The sequence below is a fragment of the Diplodia seriata genome, assembly GCF_021436955.1.
Source record: "Diplodia seriata strain FDS-637 chromosome Unknown scaffold_9, whole genome shotgun sequence".
NCBI classification, from domain to species: Eukaryota; Fungi; Ascomycota; class Dothideomycetes; order Botryosphaeriales; family Botryosphaeriaceae; genus Diplodia; species Diplodia seriata.
In genome coordinates, this window is record NW_027117316.1 from 1,399,797 (window position 1) to 1,422,094 (window position 22,298).

The 22,298-nt window shown below is 57.3% G+C and overlaps 8 protein-coding genes across 8 annotated transcripts; 5 read left to right on the forward strand and 3 right to left on the reverse strand.

Moving 5' to 3' along the window:
* Positions 1-733: 733 nt before the first annotated feature.
* SLS55_008852 (uncharacterized protein) lies at positions 734-2,392 on the reverse strand (the record flags this gene model as incomplete). Its single annotated transcript, XM_066780257.1, has 1 exon — positions 734-2,392. One exon carries the CDS (start codon positions 2,390-2,392, stop codon positions 734-736), a length of 1,659 nt encoding a protein of 552 aa, XP_066629486.1.
* Positions 2,393-2,840: 448 nt separating this feature from the next.
* Positions 2,841-4,826, forward strand: SLS55_008853 (uncharacterized protein; the record flags this gene model as incomplete). Its single annotated transcript, XM_066780258.1, has 1 exon — positions 2,841-4,826. One exon carries the CDS (start codon positions 2,841-2,843, stop codon positions 4,824-4,826), a length of 1,986 nt encoding a protein of 661 aa, XP_066629487.1.
* A 2,033-nt stretch (positions 4,827-6,859) lies between these two features.
* SLS55_008854 (uncharacterized protein) lies at positions 6,860-8,560 on the forward strand (the record flags this gene model as incomplete). The annotated part of the gene is made up of 5 exons (XM_066780259.1): positions 6,860-6,950; positions 7,009-7,461; positions 7,524-7,902; positions 7,995-8,439; positions 8,498-8,560. The coding sequence occupies 5 exons, from the start codon at positions 6,860-6,862 to the stop codon at positions 8,558-8,560; spliced, it is 1,431 nt and encodes a 476-aa protein (XP_066629488.1).
* A 553-nt stretch (positions 8,561-9,113) lies between these two features.
* SLS55_008855 (uncharacterized protein) lies at positions 9,114-11,201 on the reverse strand (the record flags this gene model as incomplete). Its single annotated transcript, XM_066780260.1, has 11 exons — positions 9,114-9,317; positions 9,382-9,549; positions 9,612-9,743; positions 9,796-9,842; positions 9,897-10,006; positions 10,063-10,149; positions 10,205-10,426; positions 10,527-10,632; positions 10,715-11,014; positions 11,073-11,101; positions 11,155-11,201. The coding sequence occupies 11 exons, from the start codon at positions 11,199-11,201 to the stop codon at positions 9,114-9,116; spliced, it is 1,452 nt and encodes a 483-aa protein (XP_066629489.1).
* A 692-nt stretch (positions 11,202-11,893) lies between these two features.
* Positions 11,894-14,446, forward strand: SLS55_008856 (uncharacterized protein; the record flags this gene model as incomplete). The annotated part of the gene is made up of 5 exons (XM_066780261.1): positions 11,894-12,190; positions 12,246-12,320; positions 12,372-12,396; positions 12,451-12,917; positions 12,977-14,446. The coding sequence occupies 5 exons, from the start codon at positions 11,894-11,896 to the stop codon at positions 14,444-14,446; spliced, it is 2,334 nt and encodes a 777-aa protein (XP_066629490.1).
* A 788-nt stretch (positions 14,447-15,234) lies between these two features.
* Positions 15,235-16,154, forward strand: SLS55_008857 (uncharacterized protein; the record flags this gene model as incomplete). The annotated part of the gene is made up of 2 exons (XM_066780262.1): positions 15,235-15,549; positions 15,606-16,154. 2 exons carry the CDS (start codon positions 15,235-15,237, stop codon positions 16,152-16,154), a joined length of 864 nt encoding a protein of 287 aa, XP_066629491.1.
* Positions 16,155-17,800: 1,646 nt separating this feature from the next.
* On the forward strand, positions 17,801-19,511 carry SLS55_008858 (uncharacterized protein; the record flags this gene model as incomplete). Its single annotated transcript, XM_066780263.1, has 5 exons — positions 17,801-17,893; positions 17,944-18,108; positions 18,155-18,766; positions 18,833-19,083; positions 19,154-19,511. The coding sequence occupies 5 exons, from the start codon at positions 17,801-17,803 to the stop codon at positions 19,509-19,511; spliced, it is 1,479 nt and encodes a 492-aa protein (XP_066629492.1).
* A 329-nt stretch (positions 19,512-19,840) lies between these two features.
* On the reverse strand, positions 19,841-21,799 carry PUT3 (Transcriptional activator; the record flags this gene model as incomplete). Its single annotated transcript, XM_066780264.1, has 6 exons — positions 19,841-20,301; positions 20,366-20,734; positions 20,787-20,944; positions 20,994-21,118; positions 21,175-21,710; positions 21,763-21,799. The coding sequence occupies 6 exons, from the start codon at positions 21,797-21,799 to the stop codon at positions 19,841-19,843; spliced, it is 1,686 nt and encodes a 561-aa protein (XP_066629493.1).
* Between the last annotated feature and the right edge of the window lie 499 nt (positions 21,800-22,298).

The following is a 22,298-nucleotide window of genomic DNA, read 5'->3' on the forward strand; positions in this document are numbered from 1 at the left end:
GGTGGAGTATATGGTGGTAGAAGAGCGCAGAGAGGCACGCGAGGGCGAGGAGCTGCGTGAGCATCGTGCTAGTTGGGAAGATGACGAGAGGGCGATGGAGTCCTTTGATGGCGAGTAGGGCAGGTTCGTCATTGCTTTATCGGCTGTTACGTGTGCTGGCGGGCCTTTATCGCTAGCGCCGAGGCGACGATTGACGGTCGGCTGGGGATGGAGGCGGCCGACGTGGGGCTTGGCGGGGTAGTCGCTTTCGGAAGGTCGATCCGAGCATGGATGGCGAGGGAGCGAGGCCAGAGGCATTGCGACAGTCACGACAATGCTGCAGGTGTGTTGTTGCGAGCGTCTTGTCTGTCATCTTGGAGACAGATTGTAGCACGTGCACCCCATCACAGAACGTGGTTGAGAGCCTTAGCGGCCGCCCGTCAGACTGAAACTTGATTGGCTGCGATGTGCTTAATTGAACATCCGGTCTTGCTGCGACTTTGCGCAGAAAACAGGCTACCAACACGCTATTACATGAAGCGAGGGCATCAACGTTCGTGGCCTCATAATCGGGTGTGTAGTATTCCGAGGGCAGCAAAGAGCGGGACATCCAACGCAACGGTCAGTCGACGATTTGGCCTTGCCCCTGATACCTCCATCGGCTCACATACGCATTCGTCGAACCATTACCGCCGTTGGTAGTAGCGTAGACGCCGAGTAGTGTACCTTTTCCAGCCGCGTTAGCCACGTCTCATTACAAACTATGATGCACGACTCTGCTAAGCGAGTGCTCACCTGTGAAGCCCCAACTAACCACGCTACCGGCGCCATATGCAACAGTCATCATCTGCGACCGTTGTGCAGTGGGCGCGGCAGAAAAGGAATAATGCGTCAAGTTGGCGGCCTTGATCTCTAACCTGAGCGCCTGATCTATCCAGGCCACAGGCACGGGCACCACCACCGGATCCGGAACGGCTACATAGCTTGTCGCGCGGAAGCGGAAGTGCGGCCGTAGCTTTGGCGAGGACGCAACCGAGTCGCTTGAGGAGGGAAGGAGCACTATGCCAAGATCCATGTGATGATTTTGCGTGAGGAAAACCGTCACTCCTGCTTCCTCTTCCTCCTGCCGCGGCGAGAAATCCATATCCACGCTAAAAGTGAACAGCGTGTCGACCTGGCGTCGCGCCACCAAGGTCTGATCCTCCGTCGCATTCTGTCCATCATGTGCTGTCAGATTCAGCTTTGACGGCTTTAGCCTCAGGCTGTTCTCACGCCCGGGCGGTGAAATGGCATATGCATCTGCACGGGGAAATCGCCAGTGCAAAAAGTGCAGAGGAAGGGCAGTCTCGGGTGCAAAGTCGACAACGTCGGGGGACGAGATAAGAGGACTAGCTTCCGGAATGGCGCCGTCCGCTGATGGGAACGGCCAGCCACTCATCTGGCCTCTGACTTGTGACAGAACAGGCCACTCCCCCTTGTTCCAGGTCACCGGCAAAAGCACCGTCTCGCGGCCCATGGGGTACGTCAGAAACTCAGGCCCCGAACGTGTGGCGAGTGCGACCGCCCACCAGAGCCCGGTCACATCTTGAAACAGATCAACGTGGCCAACGGTTTGGAAATATTCAGTCGTGTTCGCGTTTGAAAGTATAGGATTTCCCCGATACGTTTCGTAGGGACCGTTTGCGGATGGAGACCGGGCGATTGTTCCCATATGGCTCAGGCCGGTCCCGCCCTCGGCAATCACCAGGTAATATAACCCGTCCTTCTTATACACATGCGGGCCTTCGGGCGCTAGCCCTCCGGTCCCATTCCAGACGTTGACAAGCTCCCCCGTTTCGCCAGTCTGAAGATTGATGGCCATTTGGTCGATCCCGGGCCTCACTTTGTAGGCATGTGAGCCTGTCATGTAGACTTGGCCATTGTCATCCCAGAACGGGCTAGTGTCGTAGCCTTCGAAGGCGAAATGGACAGCATCAGACCACGACGCGTCATCGTAGGGATTCTCGGACGAGAAGATGACGTTGTCCCAGCGGTCTGGATCGAACGCATCGCGGTCGTCGTGAACCAAGGTGGTCGAAATGTAGAAAGTGCTGCTGTGATATCTGATGGTTGGGGCCCAAATTCCGCTTGTTTGCCTGCTGGTGTTGGCAAGCTCAGGGAGTTGGCCAGGACGGTTGAGAGCATTGCCAATCAAGATCCAGTGTCGAAGGTCTTTGCTGGCATGGATGGGGATACCGGGAAAGGCCAGAAAGCTCGAACTAGCGCAGAAAAAGGTCTTATCCCATTCTTCCACAAGGATGCAGCTGGGATCGGGATGGAAGCCTGGTAGGATAGGGTTGGTGTATGTCGAGTTCTGGCATAGTGCAAGCGAGGCACGGAACAGCAAAGGCGCCAGGAGCCTCCGCGCCGCCATTGTTGCAGGGAAGACGCCTTTCGAAGAAGCAAATGCAAGCGACTCGGTGTTCGAGCGAGATTGCATGCTTTTCAACGCAACGGCGCGGGAGCCTCTTCCCCATTGCGGTCGACTTCCCCACCGGGTAAATTGGTTGCTGACTGTGGAGATCAGAACGACGTCGGCACACTGCCCCGCCAGCCACACGAAGCATATTTGAACGTCTCATGTTGCAGTGGGCGTGAAACGCATCTTCCCAGCCGCCTTGAAGCGGGCTGGCAGCAGCAAAGAATCCCACAATGGCTCGTCATCACGAACCTCGCCACAGTCGAGCGGAATGGGGAACGGATGGAATGATGCCGCAATGGGGTTGCGGATGCGTGCGCTCGCGGGTAAAGAGAGAAACGCGGGCAGTGCGAGACGAGCGAGGTCCTGTTGGCGGGACTCATGAGTCATGCGCGCATGAGTCATGCACACTGTTGCCTTCCTTATCGATAGCTTTAAGGATGACGTTTTCGCCGTCACGCAGCTGCCTGCCATCAGCAACACACCCAACGCTTTCGGCACCTGCAAGAAAATGCCCACGGCACTTGAAGAGCTCCCAGTAGAGCTCCTAGCACATGTTATCACCTACTTCACCACGGCCCAGGCCCTGCGCGACCTTTCGTTAACCTGCCGCAAGCTGCACGCCTTCATTGAACACGAAGGTTGGAAAATCTTCCTGCGCAGCCGTTTCCCCTCTTATCCTACCATCAACCAACCCGCACGTCTTTTGGCACACTCCCTGACTACCCTGTCGAGGAACTGGGACCGGAAGGCTTTTGTTGGTCGATACATCGTGCCCTCTGGCTCCATCGTCTCCTTGAACACCGGCCTACCGTTGACGGAATGGAAGCGGCCGCGAGGACAGACGATGGGCTTCCAGCCCAGCCTGGACTCATATGAAGAGCTTTCTGGCGGATCTGATTATGGTCGTCGGGAGATTCTTGCTTGGGGCGCCGGGACTGATCTGCTGATCCGGGCCAAGGAGTCGGGCCCGGCAACTGAACGGTTATGGGAGCAGGTCTCGCAGCAGGATCGGCAACACTATTTCGACCAATACCACCATAGAACGAGCTGGTTCACTTTCAAGATCCCCGGTGCCTTTGAAGGCAGAGACGACATCACTTGCCTCAATATCCTCAGGCCTGCCCAGAGGAGCGCGACGCCTCACCCGGATGCTGAACAGGTCATACTTGGAACAGCTAACGGTGACTTGAATCTAGTGACTTTTACACTTGATGACCCCCCCGCCTGGCGGCGTGAGATATACAACACCGACGGGCGTCCCGTCAAGGCTATTCATGTCTCATCTTCATCCAAGAACCCTCTGCTGGCAGCTGGTTTCGCAGATTCGAGCGTTGCACTGTATCCGGTTCACAAGACCGCGGACACGGTAGAACCGATCAGCCATTTGCAACCGCTGTCCAAGCATCACACACCTTCCCGTATTTGGTCGACTCGCTTTCTTTCTGCCGAGACCCTTGCGGTTGGTTTGGGCCCCTCAACAGAACCCGTCCACGTTTACGAAATCACACCCTCGGGATTTTCAGAGAGCCCAATACGCAAGTTTGGTATTGATGCCACAGCCTGGGGTGCTGTGGATAGAGTGGATGTGACCACTGACGGCGAACCCCGGCAGTCTTCGGTGTATCCAATATCACCCTTGCCGTTGCCGCACTCCGATAGGAACGATCCGAACGTCTTTCTGAGTGGTGGCTACGACGGCATTGTCCGTTTGCATGACATGCGCTCACCCTCAGCATATGAGTCATGCTACTGGGATCCTACAGATGATGGCGCAGTATATGCTCTGCAAACCATTGCGCGCGAGAGGCTCGTAGTTGGCAGCTCGCGCCACAGTATCATCAAGTTCTTTGATATGCGTGTCTCTGCCGGCCGAGCCTTCCAGTACGCCCATGTTGGTGGAGCCCATGGGAGAGAAAATCTCAAGATCGGCAACGGTATCCGTACAGATGAAGAAACACGTGCAGAGTGGCACGGCAGTCATTACGGCTGGAATCTCTTCCTCAACCCGCGAAACCAATTCAGGAATAACCAGCGTCGTAATGACCGTCGGTCCATCAATTCTCCCGTCTACACGCTCACGTCCCCGTCGCCTTTCTCGCCTTCCGTCTATGCTGGGGTGGAGAACAACGTGGTGCAACTTGACTTCACCTCGATCGCTGACAGACATCCCGATCCCATGTTCCAGCATTCCCTGGTTCGCATGGGAAAGCACAAGACAGTCAACCTGCAAAAGAGTTGGAATCCTAGGGGCGACGTCCTCAACCTGGCATCATATGAGCAGGGCACGAGTGGCGCAATGCGGTTGCGGGTACAGGCTGGTGTGGGCAAATACGAAGGGACCTTGGAAGGATGGGACGAACGGTGGCGGGATAGCAGTGACTTGTGAGGCGCACGCTGTTCTTGCTGCAGTCAGACACGAATTCAGCATTTATTGCTTGCACGTCTTCCGAACCGCTGCACCTTTTGTGTTTGATGTTCACTGTGCAACCATGCAAGCGACCGCTCCTTTGGGTTGACGACAAGGTACCCCCCACCATTGGCAGGTCGCACAGAATCCTGCGTCGTCGGTATTGCCCCTATTGGACGATGTAAGGTTCAAGATCCGGCGGGTCTTGGTTCTCAGAGTGATCCCGGGGGCGATCCGTAAGACTGCTCGCGGGCCTTGGTTCTCCACCTGGAGATTGCTACGGAATATGACATAACAATCGAAGAGAGGGAAGAAAGGGATCTCGTGTAGGACCTTGTAGTCGCGGTCGAGTCGAGACTCAGACACCACCGGACTTTAGGACATATACTTGTCTGCATAAAATCTTCAGTTCTTCCAATTACGCTTGATACTTCTGTATTTCCAGGTGGAATAGTTGCCTCCTTGCCGTACACCAAAGCCCATCAGAACGTGAACACAACGTTTCCTTGCCACGCGCCAGCCCTGGAGATAAACGCACGCAAAGTCCGACGAACGTCCTACGAATGGCTCGTTTCGGCCGGAACATATCCGTCATACCAACAGTCCATCACAGGTAACACATCGCACCCGGTGCTCCGGACTGGTAATGCGCACGCCCGGTACGAAGGGGAATCCAAGGTGGAGAGCGGCTCTCAACCTTCCGCTGTATCACAACAGCGGATTGCAACATTATTGATCGCCAATGGCAGCAAGTACGCGGACCGAAGGATGGCGTAGGACACCGGCATGTTCGCTATTATCGTGCCATTTCCCTTAAGCCTGCTCGTTGTTTCATCTTGAGTGCAAGGGGGCCGGGTCTGGATCAGTCGTCGCAAGGGAGCCGAACATCTGTGATCATGCTGGCTTGTTTATGTGAGCGGGAGGGCCTTGCTATGTGGCGGGTTCACAGTTCTCGCGGAGGGAAGCCACTGCAGTGTCTCTGCGAAATTCGATGCTGCGACCCGACCCACAGCACCGAGAGCAGTATGAGAGGGCTGCTTCTTGGAGTAGCTCCTCGGAGAGAATAGCACTGACTATCTCTCCTTATAGAGATTGAGGCCGTTCCGCTAAGACTTCCTTGGGTTACCATTCAGACCAGTGTCGCAAATGTCTACAACCGCCTTGGAGGTAATCTTCAGAGTACGGTCCGATGACTGGGGTGCTGTTGACCTTGCGACAGTGCTTGTAGAAAAGCAATGGCCGGGTCGCACTGCAGCATGGGGCTCTTGTTCGGATCCTCGGCGACCTGGTCGTCACGTTTCTTTTTTCGTCCGGCCTCGCCGCAGCCCCGGCGGCTTCACGTGAAACAACCTTTTCAGCCGCAGGGAGCGACTAGTCGCCAGAGCTGATGAAGCATGTGAACATGATTATTTTATTGCGAGCTCGGTCCCAGGGTCGGGTTCCTGGCGGAGTGGCGGCGGAGGTAGATTCGTCGATCACGCTCCTAAGCTGATCGAGGCTCGACGCTAAACGATGCAGTCTCGCATAATCAAGCGCGGAAAATATACATACCGTTTGGCTAGCATGGCTTTATTAGATGAAACGTGGGGCTGCGGGTGATGACTCGTCGCATGTGGGGGTGTCGACGGCAGCGCCCGAGTGGCGGTCGAGATGCGGCAACAGTTGTGCTCGCAACCTCGCTCCCGGCGCGCTCGCTGCGGTGGAAGTGAAAGTGTAGGGTTGTAGGTCGGGGAGCAGACGTGGGGGAGGGTGCAGGGTGTGGGGCGGCTGTCGGGCGGGCGTGCGCGCAGGCCACGTGATGGGCGCGGGCAGTCGCGCAGTTGAGGCGGCGGCGTTTTGGAAGCGCACTTGTAGCCGCCATCCACCTAGCTCGCCTCCTGGCAGCTTAATCAGCCCCGCCGAGACAGAGGACAGCTGCGCGAGCCGCGGCCTAGGCCAGCTCGAGGACCCGTCGCAGCCGCGCTACTGACAACCTGTCGCCGTGATGCAGACCGCGCAGTCCCGCCGCTTACATGCCTTGTGTGCCGCGGGACGATGGCTCTGCTGCGAACATGGACGCGGACGACGCTGAGCAGTCTGCAGCCACTGTCGCTGGTTCTTCCAGTATGTCGTGCGGCCAGCTGCTGACTGGCAGCTCCACCACTGACCACGCCCCCTGCAGGCAGCCCCGATGCCCCCGACAACAATGCCTCCAAGAAGCCGCCGCGCAAGAGGAAGCGCAAGCCGCGACCGCCGCCTACCCAGCCCGGCCTGCGCTGGCTCAACTCCACCGACCCCAGCCAGTTCCGCGACGCCCGCGTGCGCAAGGCCGTCCGCTCGCATGTCATGTACGACCACGCTGCCCGCAAGAAGACGACCACCACCGCCGACCCGGACCCGGACCCGGACCACATCACCCTTGTGCACCTCTACAAGCACCCCGCCGCCTCCACTTCACATTCTGCGCCTGACGACGCCCTCGTGCCCGCGCCCCCCTCTCCACCCCCGGACGCCGACCCGCACAACCATCTAGCAATCTCCCTCCTCGACCGCCTGGCCTCGCACCTGGATCCTCTCGGCCAGCTGCCGGGTTTCGCCGCACCCAAGCAGCATGTTCGTGAGCTGCAGCAGTTCTGTGAGTCCCCGTGAATGCTACGTTACACAACGTCGGCAAAAAAAGACCTGACAAGTCCGCAGGCGTCGAGTACTTTGCATCCACCATTTACCGCGTAGCACCAATTGAGAACAGCAACATCTTCCTGGCCGGCATGTGCATGGCATCTGCACGCCTTGACGTCCTCAGAGGCCTCGCGCGGGAAAGCGCCACTACTGCTGCTGTGAAGCTGGAGGCCGTCCGATTGCTCAACCACAGCTTGAGCAATCCGCGCATCCAGCTCAATGACGAGACTATCATGATTCTAACCAGGCTCCTGCACAGTGAGGTCATCCACGGAAACTTTGCCGTGTTGGAAGTGCACAAAAAAGGCCTGGAGAGGATTGTACAGCTAAGAGGCGGGTTTCAACGGCTCTACAACGACTCCCCCGCATCGCGTTGGCTCTGCAATGCCGTAGTACAGTATGTTTTCCGTCTCGACTGCTCTTGGTCCATTGGTAGCGGCGGCATTTCACCCCTCGTTTGAAGCCGAGCATCCGACTAACACATGATAGCGTGGTGTACCAAGCCTGCATCCATACGGAGCAGCAGCCTGCACAGATATTCCTGGATTGGAGGCCTGCCACCTACGACCTCAGCGTACCCCCTGAGGAGCAGGAGCCGGACAAACCACTGCATCTCCCAGACAGGATTTGGGCCTCTCTTGTCAAGGACTACCGGTGCTCAAGATACACGGCAGAGCTTCTTCAAGATCTTCGGGAAGCCGTTGAACTATTTCTGTCGCTCAATCACGACGAGGAATCTGCATCCAGTGGAGCCTTCTCTACGAGAAATGACGCACAGTCCCTCCAAGCACGCTCTTATCTCATGGACCGCATCCTTTCGAAGCCATCAGCAGAGGATCCCGAGAGTCCAGTCTTTGGCGACTGGTACTATGAGTCCATTCGTATTCTATCTCACGTCTACGCCAACGCATTTTTCCACACGGTCCCTTTCTCGGTTGCTGCCATACTTGCCAGCGATACACTAATCCCATCACGCCCACTCTCCGTTCCAGAGCGCCTCAAAGCAACGATTGAAAAGACACATCCCGACCCTGATCATTGCTGGGGACCTCTGATGACTCGAGTACTACTATGGATGACTGTTGTGGGAGGGGCCGCTGCGAATCCCATGGCATCCGAAGTCACCGAACGGGACGTCAGAGCCGAACTCTGCCCCGGGCTTGAGACTGCACGCAGATACCTCATATCTCTCGGTCTGAGAAGCACAATTGTGCTTGCATGCCAATCCCCATACTCTCCGGCGCACGCACTAGAAGTCCTGCGGAAAGTCATTCAGATCCAGAGACGGCTACCCGCACAGAGGCCAGCGATTGAGATTTCTGGTTCGGGAACCACATATCGGAACAGGGCCCAATGCCCCAACTTATGATACCCCCAGCCAGCAGGGTCCGTTTTCCGAGCCCAATGTCACAAGATGTTCGAAGAAAGGCAGGAAAGAATCACCTGAACAATGAAATGGTTCATCATTATCATCCTCGTCCCAACAGTCATGTAATCTTCGATGTCTATTGCTGTAGCCAGGTCCTGCACGAGCGGAGTATCCGGTTGAACTGCGCGTCATTCCAGCATCGCCTCCCGCAGACGCGAAAACATGTTCAGCACCCACCGCTACTGCTTGGTTTCTTGGTGGATGATTTCTGCAGCGCTCGGGTCCACTTTGACGTCGTGGATGTTGTCGGGCAATTGACCCAGGGCGCGCTCGCCAAACAATAGATCAATCTCCTCAAGGGAAAGCTGCTTGGTTTCCTTGAAGAAAATGATGATGCAGGGCAGCGTAACCACGATGTTCCAGGCGATGAAAACGAAGTAGAACTGGTGTCTCATCAGCACAAACGAGCTTCGCCAAAGATGCGGCACCATGCTGCTTCCTACTTACCTTCCAGCCAATGGCTCCGAGACCAATTGGTGAGACCTGGCTCCAGATTGTCGAGACTAGCCAATTGCCAATTCCAGTCGCGAAAGCACTACCGCGCGCTCTGATCTGCATGGGCATGATTTCAGAGGCGTAGGTCCAACTGATCGGGCCGAAGGAAAAACTGAAGATCTGTTCCGGAGAATAACATTACTACCCAGGACTGAGGATTCGTTGGGAAAGTGGAGACTTACGCAGGTGACCAAGAAGATGAAAAAGACGCCGCCGATCGAGAGTCCTTCGCTCTTGCCTTTGGGGTTCTTTGCGTTGAGGATGGCCTCGCAGATGAGCGCCAACGTAATTGCCGCGCTTCCGAAGATCAGTGGCTTGGGAGTAAGAGTTAGCTAATTCTTATGCCTCGGGGTTTTACTCGCGTACCTTCTTCCTTCCAAAGCGGTCCAAGAAGAAGGTGATGAAGATGAGATCTGTGAAAGCGGTTAGGATATCCCCGATGTCATGCAGGGCAGAGCGACACATACTGCAGAGCGGGCCGACGCAGTTGTAGATGCCGGTAACGAGCAAGTTGCGGGATCCTTCGATACCCAGGTTCTCGTACATGAGGGTCTGGTAGTAGTTGATGACGTTGATACTTTGTCGCGCGTTAGCCTTGCTTTCATTCCGGCTCTCCCGGTTGACACGACATACCCAGTCATCTGAGTGAAGACCTGCACAGCTGTGGCGTGCATAAGACGGATTCTCCATTGCTTGACGGTGAACATGATGCGCCAGCCACTGAATGGCACTGGTCAGTAAGTGAAACCTGCAGCATCCATGGATGTTCACTAACGGTGCGGTGATAGCCTTTTCGGCGGCGATGGTGGTTTTGATCTCATGGAACTCGCGGTTGATCCACTCGTCGTTTTCGCCGTTGTAATGGAGCTTTCGAAGGACACGCATTGCCTCCTCGTCGCGGTCCGTCTCGAGTAGATGCCTGGGAGATTCGGGAAAGAAGGGCATGCCGCACATCAGGAGCACGCAGGGTATGGCCTGAAAGGCAAGGGGAAATCTCCTGCACCAGCTTGTCAGTGCTCACAATCAACCCTCGGGCTGAGTCAGGAATTGCCGCATGAGAACGGTTGTGTCGACAAATGGGGCGAAGAAGCACCCACCAAGAGAACGAGCTGGTGCTGGGGACATGGTGGCTTCCGTAGCCGATCCAGGTGGAGACGATGAATCCGACACCGATCATCTGCTGCGCAATGCCGACGATCAAACCTACAGGGATGTCAGGGCCGAAATTCCCATATTGGGCTCGCAACTTGAAACTTGCCTCTCTTTGCAGGATGCGCGCATTCACTCTGGTAGACGGGCACACTCATGGAGAGAATGCCAACAGCCCATCCGGCCAGGATCCGGCCGACCAACATCATGGCCAGGTGCATGGCAGCGCACTGGAGGATAGCGCCCACGCAGGCAACGGTGGCGCCAATGATGATGGTCCCCTTCCGGCCGAAGCGATCCATAGTCAGACCGCCGGTCAAGCTACCAAAGACAGCCCCACCGGAAAAGGTGGAGTTGATTGCTCCTATGATCGGAGAGGTTTTGGTTGTGTCGAAGAAATTGAGGAAATGCGGAGACTGGATGACGTCGGTCATGACTGCAAGGCCGTCAGTTCGTCTGAGAATCAGCAGTTCTGGGTGGAACCGGCGACTTACCACCAGAGTCGTAGCCGAACAGGAAAGATCTGAGAACTATCAGCTAATTGCTGCGGCCCGGACCCACTCCCGGAAGACTCACCCTGTCGCCGCGAACACGGCCAGCGAGATGTTGAACCAGAGACCCATGTTGGCTACAATCTCAGCTCAAGAATATGCCTCTGTCGGAGGACAGGAGAGCGGCGGCCAGGTAATAATACTTCGCGCAGGCTCGCGTTGCACCTGATTACCCGGCTCTGGGCGCTCTACCATGCCTAGTTGGACGCGGAGCGACCAGCACCCATGGGCAGATCGCAGGCATGGTGCCATGTCATCCCATGCCATTCCTCCAGTGGCATGCCTTTCCTCCAGTGGCACGGCTTCCCGTCTGGGCTCGCGCACAATTCCCCCGCACTCCGCAGCCAAGCTCTCCCCAGACATCACCCCGGGCGGCCCGTGCGCCATATATTCCGCCAATGGGAGGCCCGCCCTGTTTCAACCCCCCAGTTCTTTCAGCCCGGGCTCGCGGTCATCCGACCGGGGCCGCTTGTCAACTGGGACGGCGAGGCTCTTCTGCTCGAAGCGACGTGACTGCGGGGCCATTCTGCCTAAACTCCACCCGGATCCCTCCCTGGTGCCCTAATTCCCGCGATCTTCCAGGGACTGAGATCCGAGAACACGAGTTGCCGAGCCGCAAGCTAGCTTGGACAGGTACCAGGAACGGCCATGAAGGTATTTAAAAAGCTGCGCGGGGCCGCCCGTGGCTGGCCCTGTCGTTCTCGCCCCGTCTGTCGTTCGGAGAGAGCAAACCGATCCCACCCGCTTCCCGTCAGACCACGATCATGGTCTCGAGCTCGGCAGCCGTTGTTGTGGCTGTGGCCATCGCTGCCGGCGCCACCGCCCAGAACGTCACCACCAATGGCACGGCCCCACTGTACAAGAACCCCGCGGCGTCCGTCGAGGACCGCGTGCAGGATCTACTGTCGCGCATGACCGTGCAGGAAAAGGTGGCGCAGCTCATCCAGGGCGACATCACGAACTTCATCAATGAGACCACCGGCGAGTTCAACGCCAGCGGCCTGGTGTGGAACATGGAATGGCGGGCAGGCCAGATCTGGACCGGCTACCCTATCTCCCAAGTGAGACCCGTTTGTAGAAACTACCGTGCTGGTGCATTTCTGACGGGACGTGTAGCAAACGATTGCCGAGGCTGGCAAGATTGCGCAGGACTACCTCCTGCACAACACTACCCTGGGAATCCCGGCACTTGTAAGAAGATCCCAGAGCTTGTTGATGTCGTAGCTGACAGGGGCGCAACAGCTGCAAAACGAGGGCATCCACGGAGGTGAGAGTCTTCACGATCGTATTTGCCGGTGATGCACGTCTAACCAGGAGACAGTCTCGTACTTCAACTCGACCATCTTCAACAGCCCCATCGCCCACGCGTGCTCCTTCAACCCCGAGCTCGTCGGCGAGATGGCCGACGTGATCGCGCAGGAGGCGCTGTCGCTCGGCATCAACCAGATCTTCGCGCCCGTCGTCGACCTGGCGCGCGAGCTGCGCTTCGGACGGGTCGAAGAGACGTACGGCGAGGACCCGTACCTGGCCGGCGAGATGGGCTACGCGTACGTGCGTGGGCTCGAGGCGCGCAACGTCAGCGCCATGGTTAAGCACTTTGCGGGCTTCAGCGACCCGGAGCAGGGCCTCAACACCGGCCCCGTGCACGGCGGCGAGCGCGAGCTGCGGACGACGTGGTTGCCGCCCTTCCACCGCGCCATCATCGATGCGGGGGCTACGAGCGTTATGTCGGCATACCATTCTTGGGACGGCGTCCCGGCGGTAGCGGACCATCACACGCTCACCGATGTAAGTCTGAGGAAGATTGGCGGTAGTGAGAGAGGGCTGCTGACAGACGCGGCGTACAGATCCTCCGCGAAGAATGGGGATACGAGTACTACGTGAGCTCCGACGCTGGAGGGACCGACCGGCTGTGCAAGAACTTCAAGATGTGCAAAGCGGACCCCATTGACAAGGAGGCCGTCACGCTGTACGCCCTGCCGGCCGGCAACGACGTCGAGATGGGCGGCGGCTCGTACAACTTCGAGACCATCATCGACCTGGTCGCGTCGGGCAAGCTGGACATGGACACTGTCGACACGGCCGTCGCCCGCACGCTCCGCACCAAGTTCGTGCTGGGCATCTTCGAGGAGCCGTACCGCGCGGTGCCGGCCAACGAGACGGCGCTGCACATCCACACGGCGCAGTCGGTCGCGCTCGCGCGCAAGCTCGACGCCGAGTCTATCGTGCTCCTTGAAAACAAGGAGAGCGTGCTGCCGCTCGACAAGGCCGCCAACGTCGCCGTCATCGGGCCCATGGCCGACTTCATGAACTACGGCGACTACGTCGTGCAGGACTCGCAGTACCGCGGCGTCACCCCCTTGGCCGGCATCAAGGCCGCGTCGAGCGGCACCGTGAAGTACGCCCTCGGCGCCGAGCGCTGGTCCAACGACCAGTCGGGCTTCGCAGAGGCCGTGGCGGCGGCCGAGGCCGCCGACGTGGCCGTCGTGGTGGTGGGCACGTGGTCGCGCGACCAGACGGAGCTGTGGCAGGGGCTGAACGCGACGACGGGCGAGCACGTCGACGTGCACTCGCTACGGCTGGTGGGCGCGCAAAACGCACTCGTCAAGGCCGTCGTCGACACGGGCAAGCCCACCGTCGTCGTCTTCCAGAGCGGCAAGCCCGTCACCGAGCCGTGGATCTCGCGCAACGCCACGGCGCTGCTCCAGCAGTTCTACCCGTCCGAGCAGGGCGGCGCCGCCCTGGCCGACGTGCTGTTCGGCGCGCACAACCCCAGCGGCAAGCTCTCCGTCGGCATCCCGCACGACGTCGGCACCACCCCCGTCTTCTACGACTACCTCAACTCGGGCCGCAGCGTCGACGCGGGCGAAATCTACGACAACGGCACCCTGCTCTTCGGCCACCAGTACGTCCTCAGCACGCCCCAGCCGCTGTACCCCTTCGGCTTCGGCAAGAGCTACGCCGACTTCGCCTATTCCAACGTCTCGCTGTCGGCCGCCACCGCGGGCGCCGCGGACGTGGTGACGGCGACGGTGAGCGTCACGAACAACTCGACCCGCGACGGCCAGGAGGTGGTGCAGCTGTACGTCAGCGACCTCATCGCCAGCGTCGCCGTGCCCAACCTGGAGCTCAAGGGCTTCAAGAAGGTGCTCGTCAAGGCGGGCGAGACGGTCGACGTGGCGATTGACGTCGACGTGAGCAAGCTCGGCGTGTGGGACATTCGCATGAAGTACGTCGTCGAGCCGGGCGAGTTTGCCATTTGGGTCGGCAGCTCCAGCGCGGATCTGAGGGGTAATGCTACGCTGACGGTGGTTTGAAGCGAAAGTGAAATGCCGGCTTGGCAGTACTGCTACTGAGAGCCTTTTGCTTTTGGCTTCGACTAGTAAATATTGTACAGAGTTCTTCGTTGCCCGTCTTGTCTGTTGGTCGCCGTTAATGTGCTACACTTGTTCGTTCACTCAGACTGATGGTGGGTGGAAAGTACAGGTACAGTTGCGTTACCTGACGATTTGGTCCTGACGGCCCTAAAAGGCTCCGACTTACTCTAGTCCTCGAGAAACCCAACGCTTTCCTTGCATACAAAGGCAGCCAGCGGCGAGCATGGATTCGTTAAACCAAGTCTATTGCAAAGCGGTGGTGGCTGCGATTGTCTAGGGTTCCCCGTCCAGGGAAGCTGGCTGATGGACAATGTAATGCCGCAAGTCCTGAAACGTAGTTCTATGGTACTATAAATAATCAGCGCGGCTAACGTTATCTGGTAGTCTGAGGGGGAAGGTCTCAGTCACGTGATGACCGGAGACATAACCCCCATCAGCCGGAGACATTGTCGGAACGCTTGGGTCCGCGCCGTCCCACAAAGCTTGATTGAACGTAAGCCACCAGCGAAACAAAGTACCGATGGAGGATTCCAACGTGTCAGCTGTGGCTTGTCAATGTGACCGAGAAGGATCGCTTACTTTTGATCATACATAAAAGGCTAAAGATGGAGGGGTTGCAGAAGCATCACCATCATCATCATCATCCTCATCATCATCATTAGCACCATCTCTTCGCAACCCCATACACTCCGAGATCCACCTGATCAAGCTTTGAATCATCGACAACAATGGATTGGAAAGATCCCAACGTCGCGAAGAAGTACAAGCCGGGAGAGTCCATGACGGGCCCCTTCGCGCTCCCGCTCATCAAACAAGCCGGGCTGGACGACAGTCTGACCGGCAGCGATGACCTGGTCACGCTCGACAACGCATGCGGCACCGGTATCCTGACGGTCCATCTGTACAACACCCTTCCCGAGCACGCCAAAGACCGCCTCAACCACACCTGCGGCGACATCTCCCAGGGCATGGTCGACATGGTGCAGAGCAGGATCAAGGAAAACGGTTGGAAGGGCGCCACCTCCCGGATCCTCGACGCGCAGGTACGATCACCCTCCTTCCTTCCTTCCACCCTGCCGATTGCTAATTCGTTGGGTAGAAATTGGACGTGGCCTCCGACACATTCACTCACGTCCTCACTAACTTCGCCTTCGTCGGCCTTCCCGACCCTGGGCAGGTTCTGAGCGAGTGGCACCGCGTGCTGCGGCCGGGTGGCACCTGCGGCTTCACCGTCTGGGAGTTCGTGGGCTGGTACCCACCCGTCGAGGCGGCGGTGAAGTCGCTGAGAGGACCCAAGTTTCCGACGTGGAAGGAGTTCTGCAAGGCCTTCGCCACGACCGACGATCCATGGGAGGAGCGGTCCTTCTTCGAACGCGGGGTGGGCGCCGCCGGCTTCGAGAACATGCGCGTCGAGCACTTCGAGAATCGGACCAAACATGCCAACGCGCGCGAGTTCTGCGAGCTGTACGGCGTGATTTGCAAGGTCATCACAGAGAAGTTTTGGAGCGAGGAGGAGAAGGAGAAGTATGGACCATTGCTGGAACCGGCGATCGAGAAAGCGTTGCAGGAGCAGTTTGGAGAGGGTGAGTTTTCGCTGGATTGGAAGGCGTGGATCATCACGGCGAAGAAGCCGTCGGAGAAGAGATAGGATAGTGAATTGCGAAGCGTCCATAAGCTGATGTAGGAAGAGAAAGTTGTCATTCGCTCGTATGGATCTGTGTGAAGTAGTGTGGGTTATTCTCTTTCTTCGTGCATAGCTGAGGGCGAGAACAAGTGCTCATATGTAACTAATTTCAAGCCTCGTGATCCCCCGCCGAGAAAATGTCATCGGAGCCACGAGAGCCTCTTCTATTCAGGAGTCAGTTCATAATAATGAAGATAATAGCAGGAAGTTGACATGTCTCGACGGGGAACTTACTGCCGCCACTCAAAGGTCGTCTCTCCCCACGCATCACTGAAATAGTCCTTTATAACAAGATAAGCCCGACCCTTGGAATCAATACAGCTGCGAGTACACTTAAAGTGTAACACGATTTTGCGGTCTGCGGCGTGCCATTGCACACGGAACCTTCGCAAGGCGCGGGGTTTCGAAGCCAGCAACTCTTGGCACGTGATGTCGTACAGCAAACCCATCCTCAAACCGTTCCCCGGACAGATGGTCGCATCGACCATGGAAGTGCCGCCACGGTTGCAAGTTTGGAGCATCACCTGGAGCTCGGCGACGGGCGGCTGGGTGAGTAGCATGCGCCGCCAGGAGGCTTCGGGGCGAAGCAAGGCGGAGCGCTTTGCAGCGTCGGCCAGGCCCAACTCCTTAAAGGTGTCGTAGTCCCAGAAAAGCGGAAAGAAGAGAGATTCTGGAGTGCTGCGGTCGAACCACGGCCAGAAGGCTACGGCGAGGAGAGGGTTCCGCTCCCACCGGTCGGTGGTGGGCTCATGGCGCGGGTAGTGGAACAGCTTCGTCGAGGTCGACGAGGATGGCGGAGTAGCTGTGGCCGGGAGTGGGCGGAGGAACAGGGCTTGCTGGAGCGTGGGTGATGAGGCGATGGCGGTGTTGAAGGTCTTGCAGACGTTCTGGGCTAGCAGGAGGTCTTTCACAGGAAGCTTGGATAGAATGAGCTCAGAGGGTTGCGTGTCGTGAGAGGGTGGAGCAGCTGCCTGGCCTGGCTACCAAGCGGTCCCTGCATGACCGTGCCAGTGCCAGCAGGAAGCTGCCACCGTGCCACCCCTACACTACCACTCCATCCGAGCCTGCACTGGAAGTACCTACCACAGTTTGCGAGGCGCAGACGTACTGTCCATGTAGGTAGATGATTCACCGGCGCTCGGGATAGCCGACCGAATGACGTCACTCAACCGACCGGCATCTCTCAACACCTAACGGTTGCATCTTCGGTCTTCGGGGCATTGATGCCGCCAACTTGCGCTTTTGGGACATGATCTTCTAAGCGCCAAGCTTCGGTCCAGCTACCAACCGAACCCGTCTTACCAGTCCCCAGACATTTGCCCCGGTCTTTTGCGGAGAAGACATGGGGGTAAGCTTTGCGGGTGTCGGCCGGCCTTGGGCTGCGGCAAACGCTTTCCTTATTACTGTCCCTCCCAGCCTACCCGCCCACTGCCAGAGTCTTTCACTTCATCGTCCGAGAGCATCATGTTTGGCACAAATCTGCGAGGGCGGTGGCTAAACTGGGCCATCACTGGTAAGTGTCCGCAAAGCCCTTTGCACATCAACATGCTAAGCTCCGACAAGCCGCCTCTTGCCAAGGCTTCCTCCTCCTGGGCTACGATCAGGGTGTCATGAGCGGCATCATCGGTGCCAACAATCAATTCGGAAATGACTTCAACTACCCGGATGCGAATATGCAAGGCCTCATCGTCTCCATCTACGACGTGAGATGCCCCAACAGTCACCCAACAATCGTGAAGGCTGACGCGTCCAGATTGGATGTGCCTTTGGCTCGCTACTGTCATTCTTCTTTGCCGAAACCTACGGCCGGAGGAACATGATCATGGCCGGCGGCACCACCATGATCATAGGCACCATCATCCTCACCTCATCAACCACCATTGCCCAGCTACTGGTCGGACGCATCGTCACCGGCATTGTAAGATGACATCTCACTTGGCTCGAATGTCCACTGACGACCCCAGGGCAATGGCTTCAACAGCTCCAACATCCCAGCCTACCAGTCCGAGCTCGCCAAGCCAAAGAACCGAGGCCAACTCCTCAGTGCCCAAGGCACCGTCACAATCGTCGGCCTGTGCATAGCCTACTGGATGGACTTCGGCTTGTCTTACGTCTCCGGGCCTGTCCAGTGGCGCTTGCCAATCGCCTTCCAAGCCTTCTTCGCCATCTGCCTGGTCGTACAAATGCTGCCACTCCCGGAAACACCCCGCTTCCTGATCGAGAAAGACCGTACGCGAGAGGCAGCCGACGTGCTCTCGCGGCTTGACAACGCCGCCATTGATGACACTGAAGTCGTCGACACCGTGCGCACTATCCAGGCTTCTATCGAGAAGGAGACGCGGGGTGGGCCGTTCCAGTACAAGGAACTGATCACAGGTGGCCCGCAGGGCAACTTCAGACGCATATGCCTCTGCATGGCCGTCAACGTGCAACAGCAGTGGACCGGATCGAATTTTATCAATTACTATGCTCCTACCGTCTACGAGCAGACCATGGGCTTGTCCCGTACCATGTCGCTCATCCTCGGCGGCTGCACGTCGCTAACGTACCTTGTCGGCAGCTTTATCCCGCTTTGGGTGAGTCCCTTCTCCCCCTCTCCTATCGACTACGTTTATTACAAGCACTAAGAAAGTACAATATAGACTGTCGACAGATTCGGCCGCCGCGCGCTGCTCATGTTTAGCGCCGCAGGGCTGTGTCTCTGCTTCTCGCTCGCTAGCATCTTGCTGTCGACGGGCACGCAGCCCGCGGCCTACGGTGCCACCGCCATGGTCTTCCTGTTCCAGATCTTCCTCGGCATCGGCTGGTTGCCCATTCCTTGGTTCTACCCCTCCGAGGTCACAACCACACGCATCCGCTCCAAAGGCCAAGCACTCGGTTCCTTTGTAAACTGGTAACATGGCCCCCTCTTTCCTTCCCCCCTTGTCCCCTATTCTTCCTTACTAAACAGCATTCCATCACAGGATGTGCGTCTTCGCCGTCGTCCAAATCACTCCCATCGCCACGCAAAACATCAAGTGGCGCACCTTCGTCATCTTCGCCGTCTTCTGCGCGCTCTGGGTCCCCATAGTCTATTGCTTCTACCCCGAGACCAACGGCCTCGAGCTCGAGGACCTCGACTACCTCTTTGTCAAAGGCGGTCTTACCGGTGGCGTGTGGAGCGCCAAGGGTGGCCGCACCGTGCATAAGCGGACCGGCCGTGAGGAAGCCGGCGTCGAGGGTGGGTTTGGAATCAAGGATCCCGAAGCCAAGACGTTGGAGGAGGAGGATGCAGTTGAGGTGGAGAAGGATAGGGTGGTGAGGGAAGAGGCTAAAGCTTGAGATTGAGCGACGTAGTGACTTTTATCGTAGAGGAAAGCTGCTGAAGTGTCGGTAGAGGCGCAAATGAATGGGCAAATTGTTATCCACAACTATGTCCGCGCATCCTCTTTAACTACCCACGGGGGATGGCCTAGAAAACTTACACCTACATCTGTACATCTGCTTCTACTGCCAACGTAAATGGGCTCGAAATTCTGCAACGTCCCGTACCTGCATTTCTGCTCACTGTTCGCACAATGCTTACTACTATTTCATCAATCGACATCGGATATGTTGGATCATGCAGAGTATTTCGTTTCGCACCTACAGTCTCATGACTTCGTTATTGCTCACCTGCTCGTCCCCTGTGCTGCTTCTGTCCACGCTCCCCAGTCGAAGTCTACAGCTGGTCCCCAATCGCCATAGCCCTCCTCCCACAGATTCACGTCACCGGTATACTGCATCCCGGGCAGTGCCGCGTCGATATCAAATGGCTGCATCGTCGCCTCGGGCGGCATCCCACCCTCACTTTCATCTGGCAAGGCCAGCGCAGGCGGTGCAGCGATCTTTAGGCCAGCGACAGCTGGCACTGATGCGGTAGGGTCCGCTGCAGTCATGCCGCGTAGTTTGATGAGCAGCTCGTGCCTCGCCCGTATGTGACCATTACCTTTCTCAGCCATGCCACGAAGGACATCGAGAGCCTTTTCCATGGCGACGTGGTCACGGTCGTTGTGAGGAAAGGCTAGGTTTGCCATCACTAATACTATCGCAGCGCTGAAGATGTGCTCGCCATCCATGAACCCGTAGGTGGCTTGCAGAAGGTCAGCGAGAGCCGCACAGGATGTTGCTTCGGATAGGATGAAGGGTTTACTTACCCACGAGATTCTGCTTGGCGGCAGCATGCATCATGGTCGTGCTATCTCGAGCTGCAGCCACACATGCCTCAATTACTGCGATAGTCGTGGTAGAAAGACCGCTACGCCAGTCCTTTTCCTTCTCTGCAGCAAGATTTGCTAGCCGTCGTTGAACGACGCGGAAGAGCAGAGGACGAGCGGTCATGTTGATGCATTGATAATAATGTAAAAAGGTTGAAACAGATTCGCGCGAGATATCACGGTCGAGGCGGGATGCGTCAAATTGGAGGAGCTTTGGGAGGTCACGTCGCCAGTTGTTCAAGTCGGTCATGATGTTGTAGACGGACGTGACAAGGCTTGAACCTGTCTTCGGACTCTTTCGGTAGATGCCTGAGAGATTCAGCTTACTGGTGCCATCAGAATGGGCCTACTTGGTCCTTACCCTTCATGATTTTGCCGAGGATGCGTGACAGTTCTGTGTAGTGGAACAGGACCGTTGCAGAGCCAATCTCAGGCTCGTGTGGCAGCCTTGACGGCGGCAATACACCAATATCCTCGTCAAGGATGGTAATTGGATTTCCAGACTTGGCGCACAAGATTCTGGCCAGATCAGTTGCGAATATGGAGCGGCTGAGGCTTGGTGACTCACCTGTCCATGGAGTAAACCGACCACCACAGCCGACGCTGATGCTCTCTTGTCCCCTCATCCATCTCTGGGTCGACTATCTCCTGATGGAGGCCAAGGGAAATCGCCATCCTTAGGGCGAGGCCGATCTAGTGGCGCCCATTAGCACAGCACTCATACGACCGGGCGATGAAGTCGGCCTTACGTAAAGGAATGCAGCATCGCGACGATTGAGATTTTGCATGAAATAGCCGACCAAGGAGAGGACCTCGACGAACAAGACCGATCCCTCATCGTGGGTGTCGGGCAAGAACTGCAAGGCCTGCATGAAGTAGTCGAAGCCGGGTGGGCCATCGTGTCCGTCCCATTGGTTCACGCTGTAAAGCTGGCCATAGGCAAGGATGACCAAGACCTGGCAGTATTCAAGGCATACTTCCCTGTCGGACAGGTCTAAAGTTCCCGTGTAGACTTTTTCGAGTCTCTCGTCGAAGACACGCGGCTCAACAAACGAAAAGATGGTTCCAATGTACGTGTATTGCGCATGATACAACATTTTGGCAAAGTCGCGTGGAGGCAGCTTCGGGGCTTCGGCCACAGATGGCCGTCTCTTGGGCCAAGCGGCTGGATTGTATGTGGGATACTGGACTTCAATGGACAAGTCCTGGTCAAAGCGCCGGAAGGTTTCGAAGAAACTGCGAAGCCTGAGGCCGAAGCTTGTTGACGACGAGTTTCCGAGATAGTCTAGGAAATCGCTCAGCGATCAATATGGCAATAGGAGAGGAAGGAGGTTTACGCCTCTGGCCGGAAGGGGTGATGACAAGATGGGTCATGCCATCAGTGAGGGGATTGTTGTCATCAAAGCCATCAGTGGCAGCCTCGTCCTCAATGGTGGAAGAGGCGGGCGCCGCAGCTACCGAGGGAGTGATGGGCGAGGTTGAGGGCGGGTTGCCGGCTGTGGGACCAGTAAGCTCGGATTGATGAGAGTACGGAAAGGCGACTTGCACTCGTAAGCCTTCAAGCGAGCCTCTAATTCACGGAGATAGCTATGGGAATCAGCGTGGGACGATGGCCGGGCGAGGTGGTGGTGGTGAGCATACAATTCTGGGACCGAGATCTTGCGCTCGTGTTCCAAGTAGACGCAGTCGCTGTTGGTGTTGGCGCATGTCCGGCACCGCGGGAACTCGCCGCTGCATTTCGTTTTGCGGCCCCTGCAGCGCTTGCACCTGCAAGCAGCACAAAAAGGTGAGAAAGTCGTCAGAGCAGAGAGGAAAGCTCGGGATCTCACGCGAGTGAGGTTCTCCGGTAGGGATCGGAGGCCTTTGGGGACTG